Source organism: Caretta caretta, chromosome 1 (assembly GCF_965140235.1).
Source record: "Caretta caretta isolate rCarCar2 chromosome 1, rCarCar1.hap1, whole genome shotgun sequence".
NCBI lineage: Eukaryota > Metazoa > Chordata > Testudines > Cheloniidae > Caretta > Caretta caretta.
The window spans coordinates 54,664,372-54,680,770 of NC_134206.1; the positions used below are offsets into that span (position 1 = coordinate 54,664,372).

At 43.9% G+C, this 16,399-nt stretch overlaps 1 protein-coding gene across 1 annotated transcript in view; it reads left to right on the top strand.

Annotated features, from left to right (window-relative positions):
* FREM2 (FRAS1 related extracellular matrix 2) overlaps positions 1-16,399 on the top strand; it is a 216,361-nt gene that overhangs the window by 194,062 nt on the left and 5,900 nt on the right. Inside the window, exons 18-23 of the mRNA XM_048848460.2 lie at positions 3,116-3,220; positions 4,423-4,550; positions 4,642-4,776; positions 10,927-11,053; positions 14,127-14,314; positions 15,267-15,413. Of these exons, the coding sequence (XP_048704417.2) occupies positions 3,116-3,220; positions 4,423-4,550; positions 4,642-4,776; positions 10,927-11,053; positions 14,127-14,314; positions 15,267-15,413 (830 nt within the window). The remainder of the gene's footprint in view (positions 1-3,115; positions 3,221-4,422; positions 4,551-4,641; positions 4,777-10,926; positions 11,054-14,126; positions 14,315-15,266; positions 15,414-16,399) is intronic.

A 16,399-nucleotide genomic window follows, 5' to 3' on the forward strand; every position in this document is an offset into this window, starting at 1 on the left:
TGACAAGCGGACTCTATCCAGGCACTCGAAGCCAGGCAGGCGGAGCAGTACTTCAGCCCTTGTCCCAAAACTCTTTCCCTTGTGCCCCCATGTCACCTCCAACCCACTTTCCCCAACATCCAGATTCTTACCACCTCCAGCTGCCTCCAACACCTGTAGCTTCACCACCCAGCCCTGAAAACTATGACCCTTACCCACTGCACTCAACCCCCATCACCATGCAGCATAACCATCCTGAAGTGCAGCACTCATTGCACAGCACTTCAGACAGGAATGCTGAGTATGATAACAGGACATACACAAATCTGTGATTGTACCATTCCCCACCCAACCCCCTTGCCCTTTCTGTTTCCCAAGCAGTTGTGTTTCTTTTCAATAAATGCATTTTCTTCTCAATAAGTGGATTTTTTGGCTTTGAAAACATTCTTTATTATTGCATAAAGTAAAAGATACCTTAGCCCAGGAAAGAAACAGGCACTGCAAGTCAGTGTAGCAAACACAGATTCCTACTAACATTGGAACCACTGCACTTCACTCCTATGCAGGACACCAGACATTACTGGTGGCTTTCAGCCTCAAATTGCTCCCTCAAGGCATCCCTAATCCTTGCAGCCCCACTCTGGGCCCCTCTAATATCCCTGCTCTCTGGCTGTTCAAATTCAGCCTCCAGGTGTTGAACCTCCGAGTTCCATGCCTGAGTGAATCGTTCAACCTTCCCTTCACAAATGTTATGGAGGGTACAGCACACGGATATAACCACGCGGATGCTGTCATCCGCCAGGTCCAGCTTCCCATACAGAGAGCACCAGCGGCCCTTTAAACAGCCAAAAGCACACTCCACAGTCATGCTGCACTGGCTCAGCCTGTTGTTGAACCACTCCTTGCTGCTGTTGAGGCTCCCTGTGTTGGGTTTCATGAGACAGGCATTAAAGGGTAAGCGGAGACTCTAAGGATCACAAAGGGCATTTCGACTTCCCCTACAGTGCTCTTCTGGTCTTGGAAAAAAGTCCCGGCTTGCAGCTTCCTGAACAGGCCACTGTTCTGAAAGATGCATGTGTCATGCCCCTTTCCAGGCCAGCCTGCGTTAATGTCAATGAAATGCCCATGGTGATCCACAAGTGCCTGGAGAACCATAGAGAAATACCCCTTCTGATTAACATACTCAGAGGCTAGGTAGGCTGGTGCCAGAATTGGAATATGTGCGCCATCTATCGCCCCTCCGCAGTTAGGGAAACCCATTTATGCAAAGCCATCCACAATTTCGTGCACGTTACCCAGAGTCACGGTTCTTCTGAGCAGGATGTGATTAATGGCCCTGCAAACTTGCATCAACACAATTCCAACGGTCAACTTCCCCACTCCAAACTGGTTAGCGACTGATAGATAGTTGTCTGGAGTTGCCAGCTTCCAGATTTCAATAGCCACCTGCTTCTCCACCATCAGGGCAGTTCTCAATCTCCTGTCCTTGCGCCGCGGGGTGGGGGCGAGCTCCTCACACAGTCCCATGAAAGTGGCTTTTCTCATCCGAAAGTTCTGCAGCCACTGCTCGTCATCCCAGATTTGCATGATGATGTGATCCCACCACTCAGTGCTTGTTTCCCGAGCCCAAAAGCAGTGTTCCATGGTGGTGAGCTTGTCTGTAAATGCCACAAGCAAACTCGTGTCATATGCATTATTCGAGTCGATATCATTGTCGGAGCCCTCACTGTCACTTTGGATCACAAGGAATAACTCGACTGCCAAACGTGACGTGCTGTCGAGACTCGTCAGCATACGCCTCAGAGGTTCAGGCTCCATTCCCGCAGACTGAAAGGGAAGAAAGCGCGTGCAGTACAAAAAACGTTGAAAGATGGCACCAAATGTGGACGGAAGCAGAGGGATTGCTGGGATGCGAACCGATGCATCATGAGACGTTGGGACAGGACCCAGAATGCCCTGCACCTCCCACCCCTTCCCACAAGCCACAGCGCCAGAATGGGAAGAGGTGGTCTGTGGGATAGCTGCCCATAATGCACCGCTCCCAATGCTGCTGCATATGCTACAAATGTGGCCACGCCAGTGCGTTTGCAGCTGTCAGTGTGGACAGACTGCAGCACTTTCCCTTCTGCGCTCTCCGAAGGCGGGTTTAACTCAAAGCGCTCTACATCTGCAAGTGTAGCCATGCCCTTTGTCGTCTTAGGTGCAATGCCAGAGACAGATGGGGAGAGAGGAGGTGCCCTGGGGTGGTTGTCCCTCCTTTTATAATTTCAGTCACCCTCTTGAAAAATGCGTCCATGCTGTTTCTTTGCTAAGATGTAGATATTTGTCCCTGCCCCCTTCCTTGCCAAAGAATGGCAACTTAGCTGGTAATGTTCCATCAGTCTTGTTGACATCTGATTGAGGCATCAGCTTGCCCTTTGTCTCTGAGGGTAGGTGACTACCCAGACTTATCTGGGAAACATATTTCAGTCATGATTTTAGCTTATGTTCATAGCTTTGCATATAAAGTTACTAGGTGCATTTTTTCATGATTTTATAGATCAGCAAGTTAAGAGTTTTTAAATGATACCTCACAAGGCATACCTTGTACAAACATTATTACAATAGGATGTAGGGTGTGAACACAGGGGTATATTCTGTCACAATCCCCTCAGCAGCTTCTACTGGTAGGAATCCTCTTGAAGAGCTGGCACAGATTAAAGTTACCTTCCCTCAGTGGAAACCCCAAAGGGAGGTCAGTTGACTAAATCCCTGCTTGAACTCAGTGGTCTGCATAAGTGTAAAGAGGTGCATTTTGCACCTTCCTGCACCAGAAAGAGTGAACTGGTGCTATGGTCTTCCCTCTGTCTAGATGAATGTTTGACTGTGGGTACCAAGCCAAAATCCTTGCTGTTCCAGGGAGGCATGTTTTATACTTTGGAAGACTGTAGTACCACACGAAGTATGGGCCCTTCACATAAATTCTTACTTGACAGTCACCATGGGTAAATCCAGAGGATGTCAGCAGACTCCCTGCCAAATTGTTGACTGACTTGGCAATGTGAAATAAAAGGGTGCCAGTGTTTCATCAGACCATGACTCATTTATGATCCATTTGCATCCTGAATAATCAATGCTACTTGGCATCTGCTGGCAGGTTCTCTCTACCCAACCAGTATGCGCATCAGTGAAGAAGGGCGTTTGGTTGTCAACTTCAAGACTGAAGCCCGATTTCATGGTTTATTTGTGATGTCTCATCCTGGTAAGTCAATTCTGAGATCTGATAATATCTCATAGTTGTGAGTTTTATACTGTTTATTATCTTATTCCTACTACTAAAATCTGGATCTTCTTAATGTGCTGTGCTCAGCAGCAGGGGCTTTATTCTATGGCAGTGGTTTTCAACCTTTTTTTCATTTGCAGACGCCTAAAAAATTTTGAATGGAGGTGCTGACCCCTTTGGAAAACTTAGGCATTGACTGTGGACCCCTAGGGGTCCATGGACCACAGGTTGAAGACCATTGCTTTACGCTCATAAATTCATAATGTGTAACGAATTTCAAATACATCATGCCACATCCATGGCTGGTGTAAACTGGAGTAGCTCCATTTATTTGAGCACAGCTATGTTGACTTATACCAGATGAGGATCTGACCATCATATCTACCTTTCCAAGAGTAGAAAAGAGTGTGTGAACCATATCTTGCTGTTAATAAAATGCTCACTGGCATGTAATGATATCCAAGGCCTTGATCCTGCAATCTGATCCATGCAGGTTGATCCTTGTGCCCCATTCACTTCAGTTAGACCAAATGCAGGAGTGTGGTTCCAGCTGCCCAGATAGATTGTAGGGCTGGGGCCTAAGTGTACTTCTGGACATGAATGCTGGAGGTGAACAGGAATATCTGCATAAATTAAACTCTCCAAACAAGATCATTTACAATAGTGCGTTGAAGAAAAAAAGCATCATTAATCATATTATTTTAGTTTAACCAAGTTTCGTCAACCAAAACAGCTCCTTCATAGCAATTCCACTCTTTCTTTACTTTTAAAATACGTTTTGCATTTTACCTGCAAGGCAGAGCTGAAAAAGTTACAATGCACTAGAAATTGTTTTACGTTCCCTGGGTTGGCATCCCAGGTTAAAAATAGGAGGGATTATAGATCTTTACCATTCCACTCTCCCCGGTTTGCCTTTCTGTTAAATTTAATCTTTATACAGCTTTGGTTGCATAGCCCCATAAGAGATTGTTTAACAGATGTTTGAACAAGAGTCCACCAGGCTCAGCTGTGTTGACTATAATTGGTTTTGTTAATTTCAGTTAATAAAACCAATGCACTGTAAATGTATTGGCATCAGCCATCATATTGTGGCTTCTGAATCGCTGGGAATGCTTTTCAGGTTCTGAGAATCTGCAGCTAGACATTTAAACTGACAAGCTTGTCTGTTGACATCTTTCTAGCCTCCACTCTGAGCTCCATGGTTATGTCAGCTGATCACCCAGGCCTGACATTTAGCCTCAGCCTTGTGCGGAGTGAACCAACATACAACCAACCAATACAGCAATGGAGCTTTGTTTCAGATTTTGCGGTAAAACCACAGCTTTCCCTTCCTTGGTTTGCTCTGTCCCGGTTCTGAAATATGTTAGTCAAGTGCCATGTCTCTCCTTTGCTTTTACCAGGTCCGAGACTATTCTGGGACATACACCGTGAAGCTGATAGCTTGTACCACGGTGCCTCACCAGGAGTACAGTGTACCAGTGATCTGTAGTCCTAGAGAGCCAATCACATTTGACCTCGATATCCGATTCCAACAGGTACCATCAAGAATTTTTTTGCATGGTTTTTATTTCAGTTCTAAAAATGTCTTTGGTAGTCATGAAGGATGCTGGATTGACAGTCCTGGAGGCTGGAGTCCTTTCCTTCGCCACAGAACAGGTACAGAATGGGCAATGACAGTGCAAATTACTTGCGCTACCCCCACCAGGGTGACTCAGCCTTGACCTGGAGGGACTACTGAAGGAGTGAGAGTGTCACAGGGCTTGTCTTCACTACCGGGGTAAGCCAACCTAAGTTATGCTACTCCAGCTACATGAATAACGTAGCTGGAGTCAACGTAGCTTAGGTCAACATATCCCAGTGTCTTCACTGCACTGTGTCAACTGGAGACACTCTCCATCGACTTCCCTTACTCTTCTCAGAGAGCTGGAGTACCGGAGTCAACCAGAGAGCGCTCTGCCATCGATTTAGTGGGTCTTCATTAGACCCGATAAATTGACACCTGCTCATCGATTGCAGCAGCGTCAATCTCCCCGGTAGTGAAGACCAGCCCTTAGCCTCAAGACTCAGGTGATCTTTGGCCACTCTGCTGTGACAGCTAATAGAGTGTTAGTTGTTGCCAGTTTTGGTCGTGGCTTTTGTGGTGTATAACTATCCACTGGAGACTGGACTGAGATCCCAAAACTGTATCATCGTCATGATAGGCACCAGTATAGGAACACAGATACATAGACAGATAATATTTAGCACTGATACCTAAAATTTTTAAGTGGCTCTGCAAAGGTGGGTGAGCATTATTATCCCCATTTTACAGATGAAGAAACAAAAGGTGACGGTGAAGGGCCAGATTGTAATAACACCTTGTTCCAAGAATAGTCCCACTTAAGTCAATGAGTACAGGTATCACAGTGTGGGCTTTAGGGTTTGTCTACATGGCAACACAGTCTGGTCTACGGGAGTGTAAACTGTAGAGCGCTCTCACATATCGTGCTCTAACTGCCCCATGTAGACCCTCTATCTAGCGTGTGTTAACGAAGTCCTGTTTGAAATAGGACTCTACTTTTGAGTTTGCACCAGCAGGGTCTCTATGGGGCAGTTAGAGCATAACATATGAGAGTGCTTTACAGTTCACACATGTAGACCAGTCTGTGGCACCATGTAGGCAAGCCCTAAGTCACTTGTCTGAAGGTCCAAGTGAATCAGAGGTGAAAATGGTAATAGAACTTGTCTCTCCTGACTCCCTGTCTAGTGCCCTATCTACTGGACTATACAACCTTGCCTGTTTGTTTTTTCAGTTTTTTAAAATAGAATAATATGATGCATATTTTTATGTTGTCCCTCTTAGGAATTTTTTGCACCATGAATGAATGAGGGGCTCTTTTTAAAAGCAAGTATCAAGTAGGAAGGATGCTTATATTCTGGGTGTCTCCCATTCTAATACTTTGTTTTTACATTTCCTTCTTGAAGCTTTTTGTGTCCTTCTTTTTTTCTCTCCCTGGGAAAGCACTGTCCTCATGGTATTTCTACAAGACACAGTGTAACTTCATGGCTAGTGGCAACTCTGCTACCCAAAGCCCAGCCTCAGTATCTTGGGGACCAGGAAGAAAGAATCCTAGTACCCTTGTAAACAGCACCCTACTACCCAAGTAGGGAAAGGATTGTTTGCACAAGGCAGGAGATTTCTTCCTTTTTTTCCGTTCCCTACTCTTCCCTCTCTCACCTTTAAATGTCTTCTGCACACTTCCTTCAGAGAGGAATTGGGATCCATGCTGCACTGGGGTGTACAACCCATTCACAACCTCCCCAAATCCTTCCCCTTCTTTGTGCAGCAGAGATCACAGTGGCTTTCCTACAGGAGGTCCTCTGGACCCACTGATGTGCCCTTTAGTGAATTCCCACAATGTTCTTCATCCATACACAAATCAGGCCATCTGCAGTGATGATAGTTAAATATTGGTGTGAATGTCAAAGATTAAAAACGTGTTTCCGTCATGAAAATAATTGTGTGCTTAAAGTACGGCTGTAACAGCCACGAGTTAATCAGTAAAAAGAAAAGGAGTACTTGTGGCACCTTAGAGACTAACCAAGTTATTTGAGCATGAGCTTTCGTGAGCTACAGCTCACTTCATCGGATGCATACCGTGGAAACTGCAGCAGACTTTATATATACACAGAGAATATGAAACAATACCTCCTCCCACCCCACTGTCCTGCTGGTAATAGCTTATCTAAAGTGATCATCAGGTGGGCCATTTCCAGCACAAATCCAGGTTTTCTCACCCTCCACCCCGCCACACAAATTCACTCTCCTGCTGGTGCTAGCCCATCCAAAGTGACAACTATTTACATAATCAAGTCGGGCTATTTCCTGCACAAATCCAGGTTTTCTCACATCCCCCCCACCCCCATACACACACAAACTCACTCTCCTGCTGGTAATAGCTCATCCAAACTGACCACTCTCCAAGTTTAAATCCAAGTTAAACCAGAACATCTGGGGGGGGGGGGGTAGGAAAAAACAAGAGGAAACAGGCTACCTTGCATAATGACTTAGCCACTCCCAGTCTCTATTTAAGCCTAAATTAATAGTATCCAATTTGCAAATGAATTCCAATTCAGCAGTTTCTCGCTGGAGTCTGGATTTGAAGTTTTTTTGTTGTAAGATAGCGACCTTCATGTCTGTGATTGCGTGACCAGAGAGATTGAAGTGTTCTCCGACTGGTTTATGAATGTTATAATTCTTGACATCTGATTTGTGTCCATTTATTCTTTTACGTAGAGACTGTCCAGTTTGACCAATGTACATGGCAGAGGGGCATTGCTGGCACATGATATGGCATATATCACATTGGTGGATGTGCAGGTGAACGAGCCTCTGATAGTGTGGCTGATGTTATTAGGCCCTGTAATGGTGTCCCCTGAATAGATATGTGGGCACAATTGGCAACGGGCTTTGTTGCAAGGATAAGTTCCTGGGTTAGTGGTTCTGTTGTGTGGTATGTGGTTGTTGGTGAGTATTTGCTTCAGGTTGCGGGGCTGTCTGTAGGCAAGGACTGGCCTGTCTCCCAAGACTTGTGAGAGTGTTGGGTCATCCTTTAGGATAGGTTGTAGATCCTTAATAATGCGTTGGAGGGGTTTTAGTTGGGGGCTGAAAGTGACCGCTAGTGGCGTTCTGTTATTTTCTTTGTTAGGCCTGTCCTGTAGTAGGTAACTTCTGGGAACTCTTCTGGCTCTATCAATCTGTTTCTTTACTTCTGCAGGTGGGTATTGTAGTTGTAAGAAAGCTTGTCAGAGATCTTGTAGGTGTTTGTCTCTGTCTGAGGGGTTGGAGCAAATGCGGTTGTATCGCAGAGCTTGGCTGTAGACGATGGATCGTGTGGTGTGGTCAGGGTGAAAGCTGGAGGCATGCAGGTAGGAATAGCGGTCAGTAGGTTTCCGGTATAGGGTGGTGTTTATGTGACCATTGTTTATTAGCACTGTAGTGTCCAGGAAGTGGATCTCTTGTGTGGACTGGACCAGGCTGAGGTTGGTGGTGGGATGGAAATTGTTGAAATCATGGTGGAATTCCTCAAGGGCTTCTTTTCCATGGGTCCAGATGATGAAGATGTCATCAATATAGCGCAAGTAGAGTAGGGGCTTTAGGGGACGAGAGCTGAGGAAGCGTTGTTCTAAATCAGCCATAAAAATGTTGGCATACTGTGGGGCCATGCGGGTACCCATAGCAGTGCCGCTGATCTGAAGGTATACATTGTCCCCAAATGTGAAATGGTTATGGGTAAGGACAAAGTCACAAAGTTCAGCCACCAAGTTAGCCGTGACATTATCGGGGATAGTGTTCTTGACGGCTTGTAGTCCATCTTTGTGTGGAATGTTGGTGTAGAGGGCTTCTACATCCATAGTAGCCAGGATGGTGTTATCAGGAAAATCACCGATGGATTGAAGTTTCCTCAGGAAGTCAGTGGTGTCTCGAAGGTAACTGGGAGTGCTGGTAGCGTAGGGCCTGAGGAGGGAGTCTACATAGCCAGACAATCCTGCTGTCAGGGTGCCAATGCCTGAGATGATGGGGCGCCCAGGATTTCCAGGTTTATGGATCTTGGGTAGTAGATAGAATATCCCAGGTCGGGGTTCCAGGGGTGTGTCTGTGCAGATTTGATCTTGTGCTTTTTCAGGAAGTTTCTTGAGCAAATGCTGTAGTTGCTTTTGGTAACTCTCAGTGGGATCATAGGGTAATGGCTTGTAGAAACTCGTGTTGGAGAGCTGCCGAGCAGCCTCTTGTTCATATTCCGACCTATTCATGATGACGACAGCACCTCCTTTGTCAGCCTTTTTGATTATGATGTCAGAGTTGTTTCTGAGGCTGTGGATGGCATTGCGTTCCGCATGGCTGAGGTTATGGGGCAAGTGATGCTGCTTTTCCACAATTTCAGCCCGTGCACGTCGGCGGAAGCACTCTATGTAGAAGTCCAGTCTGCTGTTTCGACCTTCAGGAGGAGTCCATCTAGAATCCCTCTTTCTGTAGTGTTGGTAGGGAGACCTCTGTGGATTAGTATGTTGTTCAGAGGTATTTTGGAAATATTCCTTGAGTCGGAGACGTCGAAAATAGGATTCTAGGTCACCACAGAACTGTATCATGTTCGTGGGGGTGGAGGGGCAGAAGGAGAGGCCCCGAGATAGAACAGCTGCTTCTGCTGGGCTGAGAGTATAGTTGGATAGGTTAACAATATTGCTAGGTGGGTTGAGGGAACCATTGCTGTGGCCCCTTGTAGCATGTAGTAGTTTAGAAAGTTTAGTGTCCTTTTTCTTTTGTAGAGAAGCAAAGTGTGCGTTGTAAATGGCTTGTCTAGTTTTAGTAAAAGCCAGCCACGAGGAAGTTTGTGTGGAAGGTTGGTTTTTTATGAGAGTATCCAGTTTTGAGAGCTCATTCTTAATCTTTCTCTGTTTGTTGTAGAGGATGTTGATCAGGTGATTCCGCAGTTTCTTTGAGAGCGTGTGGCACAAGCTGTCAGCATAGTCTGTGTGGTATGTAGATTGTAATGGATGTAATGTTATCAGTGTGTGACAGTGAGATATTCATGTGAAATTGCAAAAAAATGGATAGACTTAAAAGAGGAAGTGTCAGGGGTATATTCACAGCTATACACAGCTATATATAGTGTTAATGGGAACTGCATAACTATATCTTATATAAGATTCAGTTATACAGTTCCCTTGAACGCTACTATAAATTGCCTGGCTAAATTCCAGTGCTACTAGCTGAAAATACACTTCCAGTTTCTTATTCATTAGACATTTACTCTCTCTAAAAGAAAAGTTTGATTCAGCCACTTTTGATTTTCTTTCACATGCTTGTGAAAACAAGCTGGAACCCAGCTGTGTGAATGAGGCATTTGAATTTTGAACCTCTAGGACTTTAGATCCTGTAGCCTGAATCCATGCATTAAAACTGAAAAATTCCAAACAAATCGGATAGGAACTTCTTCTATAAACAGTGTTGTTAGGTTTCATCTCCATGGAGAGTAGCAGTTGGTCTATAAGAAGAGCCTCAGTTGTACATTTTCAGTTGCCAAACCCTGCTGCTTTGATATTTTGGAGTCTGTTCTGTGGAAAAGTGATTTCAAGAGGAATGAGTAGGTCAGCTGCATAAGTTCTAGTGATAGTTTCTAATGGTATTTTTACGACTCACCCCATCAGCCTCACACAAGAGCAAGTGAGAAGGTTGTTCATTTACCTTTTGGAAAAAAAATAGAATTCTCTCTTTTGTTAGTGACTTTAATAGCTCTTGTTTATTTATCTTTTTAAAAACGAAACCTGTGCAACCTCCAAACTGTAGGTGTCCTTGTTCTCCTATTACTGTTGCTCTGGTCTTCTGCCACCCCCTTCCATTGTATTCTATGCCACCTGTCACGTCTTGACCATATTTAGATTGTAAGCTCTGGGAATGTCTTCAGTTTTGTGTTTGTAGAGTACACAATACTGATTGAACTGACCCTGGGTATTACTGTAATATGCATAATTAAAATTGATTTGTATCAAGTATATAAAGGCAAACATAGTAGACACTAATTTTAATATTAATTAAGAAATGAATAGTGTAAATAACTGACTTTTCATGGTAAATATATTCATATAGGTGAATACACAGACCAGATTAATGACCGCATGTTGAAGAGCTTTATGCTGTATTTTAGGTCAGCGACCCAGTGGCTGCTGAGTTCAGCCTGAATACCCAGATGTTCCTCCTCTCGAAGAAGACTCTCTGGTTATCTGATGGCTCGATGGGATTTGGGCAGGAGAGTGATGTTGCTTTCACAGAAGGTAAAATGGTACATAGATGATGGCTAATTTATGTGACATCCCTTTACTATGTTCCGCTCTATCAGCATTTTCTTTCAATCAGAACAAAACTGCCACTACGTGGTCTTTCTGCTTTTGCCAAGCCTAAATTGGAATTGATCATATTCTGGTCTCCGAGGAACAGCCGTGTTAGTCTGTATTCGCAAAAAGAAAAGGAGTACTTGTGGCACCTTAGAGACTAACCAATTTATTTGAGCATGAGCTTTCGTGAGCTACAGCTCACTTCATCAGATGTATACCGTGGAAACTGCAGCAGACTTTACATACACACACAGAATATGAAACAATACCTCCTCCCACCCCACTGTCCTGCTGGTAATAGCTTATCTAAAGTGATCAACAGGTGGGCCATTTCCAGCACAAATCCAGGTTTTCTCACCCTCCACCCCCCCACACAAATTCACTCTCCTGCTGGTGCTAGCCCATCCAAAGTGACAACTCTTTACATAATCAAGTCGGGCTATTTCCTGCATAGATCCAGGTTTTCTCACATCCACCCCACCCCCATACACACACAAACTCACTCTCCTGCTGGTAATAGCTCATCTAAACTGACCACTCTCCAAGTTTAAATCCAAGTTAAACCAGAACATCTGGGGGGGGGGTAGGAAAAAACAAGAGGAAACAGGCTACCTTGCATAATGACTTAGCCACTCCCAGTCTCTATTTAAGCCTAAATTAATAGTATCCAATTTGCAAATGAATTCCAATTCAGCAGTTTCTCGCTGGAGTCTGGATTTGAAGTTTTTTTGTTGTAAGATAGCGACCTTCATGTCTGTGATTGCGTGACCAGAGAGATTGAAGTGTTCTCCGACTGGTTAGACCTGTTCAGCTCATTGCTCACTTCTCAGAACAGCAATAATAAAAATAGCAGTTTCATATTCTAAATACTTTACAAACATTGCTGATTCTCTAACAACATCCCTAAAAGCTAAGGGTAACTGCCCCTGTATCCCTCCCACCTCTGTGGTCCGCTCTAGGAGTGCCCAGACAAGTATCTTGTCTCCAGTCATCACCTATCTCTGGGCACAAACCCTTGTCTTCTTCCTTCTGACAGGGAAGTTTTAAGGCTGCTCAGTTCCCTGCCTTACACTGGAATATCCCCAGCAAGCCAGTCTGCGTAATGGCCAGCTCCTGTGGTTTGGCTACAAACAATGTATTGCCAGCAGTTACAGGTTACCACACAGTTCTGTCTAAGCAAACATGTTTATTCTTAAGACAAAAGTATTACAGAGAAACCATATAAAAACCATAAGCATATTTAAACACCCACTAAATATACCAGGAGTCACCAGTCAGTCTTGTGGAGCCATAGGCGGCTAACTCTTCCTCATGGGTTGAGACCCCCCCTTGGACAGAAGGTCCTGTCCAATTGCTGGATCAGAAAGAGAAAGCCCCAAGTCCGTCTAAATTCAGCCTTTTTATGCCAGAAGCCCTTTCTATGTCTGTTGGTCTCTGGAAAACCCAGTTTGAAGCAGTATATGCAAGCTTCTCCAGGGAGTGGTACCTCTCTAGAGGTGTTTACAACCTAAGGGATTCACCTTAATGACCACCCATTGTTTCTGATTCCTGGAGGAGCTGAGGTAACCCTTCCCCATGGCACTACATACAATCCCTGGCCCAGAGTGACACACAGAGTTAATACAATATGGTCCCCTGAAGATAGTGCATGGGATGCCAATATCTGGCACGTAGATCCTCTTTGTACAGATGGGGAAAACAAGGCAGATTAATTGATTTGTCCTCTCAATGGAAATCAAAGTCAAAACTGAGATTAGATCCCAGGAATTCCTGCTTTCAAGGTCTAAGCTCACACCCCAAGGAGGGGAAGCCAGATCCAGCGAATAGAGCTCTGGACTGGGACTTTGGAGACCAGGGGTCTATCCATGTCTCTGCCACTGATCTGCTGTGTACCCTTGGCAAATCACCCAGCCTGTGTCTGTCTTGGCTATTTAGAATGTAAGCTGTTCAGGATAAGGACTGTCTCTTACTATGTGGTTGTACAGTACCTGGCATAATGGGACGTAAGTCTCTGTCAAAACCTTTAGGTGCTTCTGTAATACACATAATAAATAACAAGCCATATATCTCTCTCAAGACAAATTCACATTGTCCTATTCACTCTGATGTTTGTTTTACTCTTGGCCATGGACTACCATGGTCTGCTACTGGCCGTGCTCTTTTGTTGCATATTTTTTGACAACCCACAAGTCTTTTATGGGTTTAGCAAGCAAAACCTGCCTTAAATTTTGGCAGGCAGCAGAAAGTCTTAAAAACTCCATATGTCTCTCTTCAGTTTTGGCAAAGTTAGGTGTGAACAGATTTAATCAAGTGTTAAGAGGCCAGAGTTGGGGAAAAAAAGCCACTCTGGAAATAGAGAATGATTTCCCATAGAGTAGATGTCATTTTCACTGTGCCAAGTACTGCCCATCTGACTAAGTATTAGCAAGTTCTTACGCCCTATGGCCAAGGTCCTGCTGACATAGAAGAAGGTATCTTGCTATTCCAAACACATTTTTAGAAGACAAAAGGCTGCAGTCCAAGATGGGATGGGGGGAGGACAAAAGTGGCTCTGTATACCTTTACTCCTTGTGAATTATGGGTCCAGCAGCACCCAACTCAATTTTTGAGCCACCCTAGTGACTGCTTTAAGTTATAGCAGCCTTGAATGGCCACTTATGGGCTACTCTGCCGGCCCAGAATAGATGGAGCGCAGTGCATTCTAGCCATGCCTCTTCCTGCCCCTCAGGCAAACCCCTAAGCAGGAAGGTATTGTAGGACTACACCAGCCATGGAGTGCAACCCATTCCCTACTGCCAGCAAGATTCCTGGTGGAAAAATCCAGCTGGGTTCCAGGTCATTTATGTTGCTAGAGCAGCGTAAAGGGACTGGAGCACAACTCAGAATTGAGGCCAATTTGTTAAAAGGAGCATGCTTGTTGAACATGTGTCTGGCCACCATCAGCTCATCTGACGTTCTTGGATACTTGCTTTACAGAACGATATATTGTATTTGAAACAATGATTGTTTTCAGGTGATATTATATATGGTCGTGTGATGGTGGATCCAGTACAGAACCTGGGTGATTCCTTTTACTGTAGCATTGAGAAGGTTTTCCTGTGCACCGGAGCGGATGGATATGTACCCAAGTATAGTCCACCAAATGCAGAATATGGCTGTCTAGCTGATTCTCCATCCCTCTTATATAGATTTAAGATTGTGGTAAGTGTTCTGCGTTTAATCAAAAACATGTGTAATTTTTTTTCCAGATTTTCAACACCATTTGTTGTTTTGAGCCTGCTGCAGGCAAGGGTCTCTTAAGAACATACCTAGCAGCTTCCATCAAGTTTTTGACTTCAGTTCTAGTCTAGTGCAGCTTGGTTAGGGCATAATATTGTTATCCAGGACCTTCATAGGCTGGTTACAACCAGGATAGTCCTGCCAGGGACTCTCATCACTTGTGGCATATCTTACAGTGTGACTTGTCAAGATAATAGTATGACATGTTGCTTGTATAGTCTCATATGTTTAAGCTTGGAAGGATTAGATTTTTATCAGTAAAAGTTGGTGAACAGTGATTTCACTGTACACACACAAACCACAAACATACTTCCATTGATAATAATTAAAGTTTATAGATGGGCAAAGTAAACAAAATGCTGTTTGAGAACTTATTAGAGTTTGATTTAAGGATATTTACTTAATGTATTTTGACATGTGATGTTGACAATTTGGGTTTAAAGCTTTAACTTTTTGAATCTCAACATCTACTGTCATTAAATGATTGTCTGATGCCAATATTGTCTGACCTGCCCCATAATTTCCCACACCTGTGAAAATTTAAATAAATAATTTAAAAAATGCTTAAAAATAAACATCTATATTTTCCATCAAAATTATTTTAAAAAGCATGGAAATCTGCCAAGCCTACATATATTATATGGTTCAAAACAGGAAAACCCACACAAGAAGTGCTAGTCAGATGTAATCACAATGTTGCTGAAGAGCACTTTTTCCCCTTAGGAATGCACCAGATAACGTAAAATAGTATGTGGTGATTATGTTCCTGGGAAAGTTGCATTTACATGTAAATATAAAAACCTCTTTCTTTGCGGAAGTGAATGTGTGAATGTACAATGTACAAACAGAATTATTTTTCCCTTTCACCATTTAGGACAAAGCTCAGCCAGAGACACAAGCCACAAGCTTTGGAAATGTGCTTTTTAATGCAAGACTAGCCATAGACGATCCTGAGGCAATTCCTTTAGTCAAGCAACCTGGCTCGGATGGATTTAAAGTAGACTCAACACCACTGTTTCAGGTGAGCAGTCTATGGGTCAACCTCAAGAATACTGTTCTAAGAATCTCAAATAGAGTCAGGCATCATATAGGGAAATACTTGATTATAAGAATAATGAACTTGAGGATGTGTACACTGGAATAAGGACACCAACACTGGTGTGAATCTGGAGTCACTCCATTTGAAGTCAGTGAATTTGCATAGGTGTAAACCAGTATAAGTGAAAGCAGGACCCAGAATATTCATGGAGATTGAACTAATCCCCTGCAGCTCTCTGTCTTATTTTTGTGGGATTTCCCCTTGTTTTTTGCCCTTTCCAGTTTCTTGAGGCTACATCCCAGGTCATTAATGTACCAAGCTGTTGTACATACGTACACGGCAAAGTTTAAAATTATTTGTAAATGATGATAAAGTGACCTGCTTTTGACTCCAGTCCTGGATTGGGAGGTAGAAAGGTAGGGGTGGGGGAAATCTAGAGAGGAAAAGTTCAGGATGAGTGATGATAAGGAGAACAGTGAACTAGGATTGGCATGGAGTTGTGCTAACTGCTCTTGGAATTGACGTCTCAGAGAGAGATGAAGTGGGGGAACTTGGAAGGGGCACACAGGGCAGGGGAATTCTTATCCCGGTAAACTTTAAGGGCTTGATGCAGCTCCTATTGAAGTCAATGGAAAGATTCCCACTGACTTCAACAGGAGTTGGTTAAGGCCTTAAATGCACCTCATAAGACTTTTCAGAGAAGGGCTCTTCTCCTCTGGACTTTATACACCAACCCAACATAAATGTTTTCATGGTCAGTAAAAAAAAAAATAAAACCTGGCAAAATCAAACAAATGCTTCCTGAGTTAAGGTTGAAAGTACATTTCAGCAGAGTCCAGCTAACGAAAGTTACCAAAACAGTATCACTTTCTGTACAACCGTTCTACACCGTCCAAAGCACAAAACGTCTAGAACATCTAGAAGTGAGCAGGTAAGGGACCAACTACTTCCTCAGTGCCATATCTTTC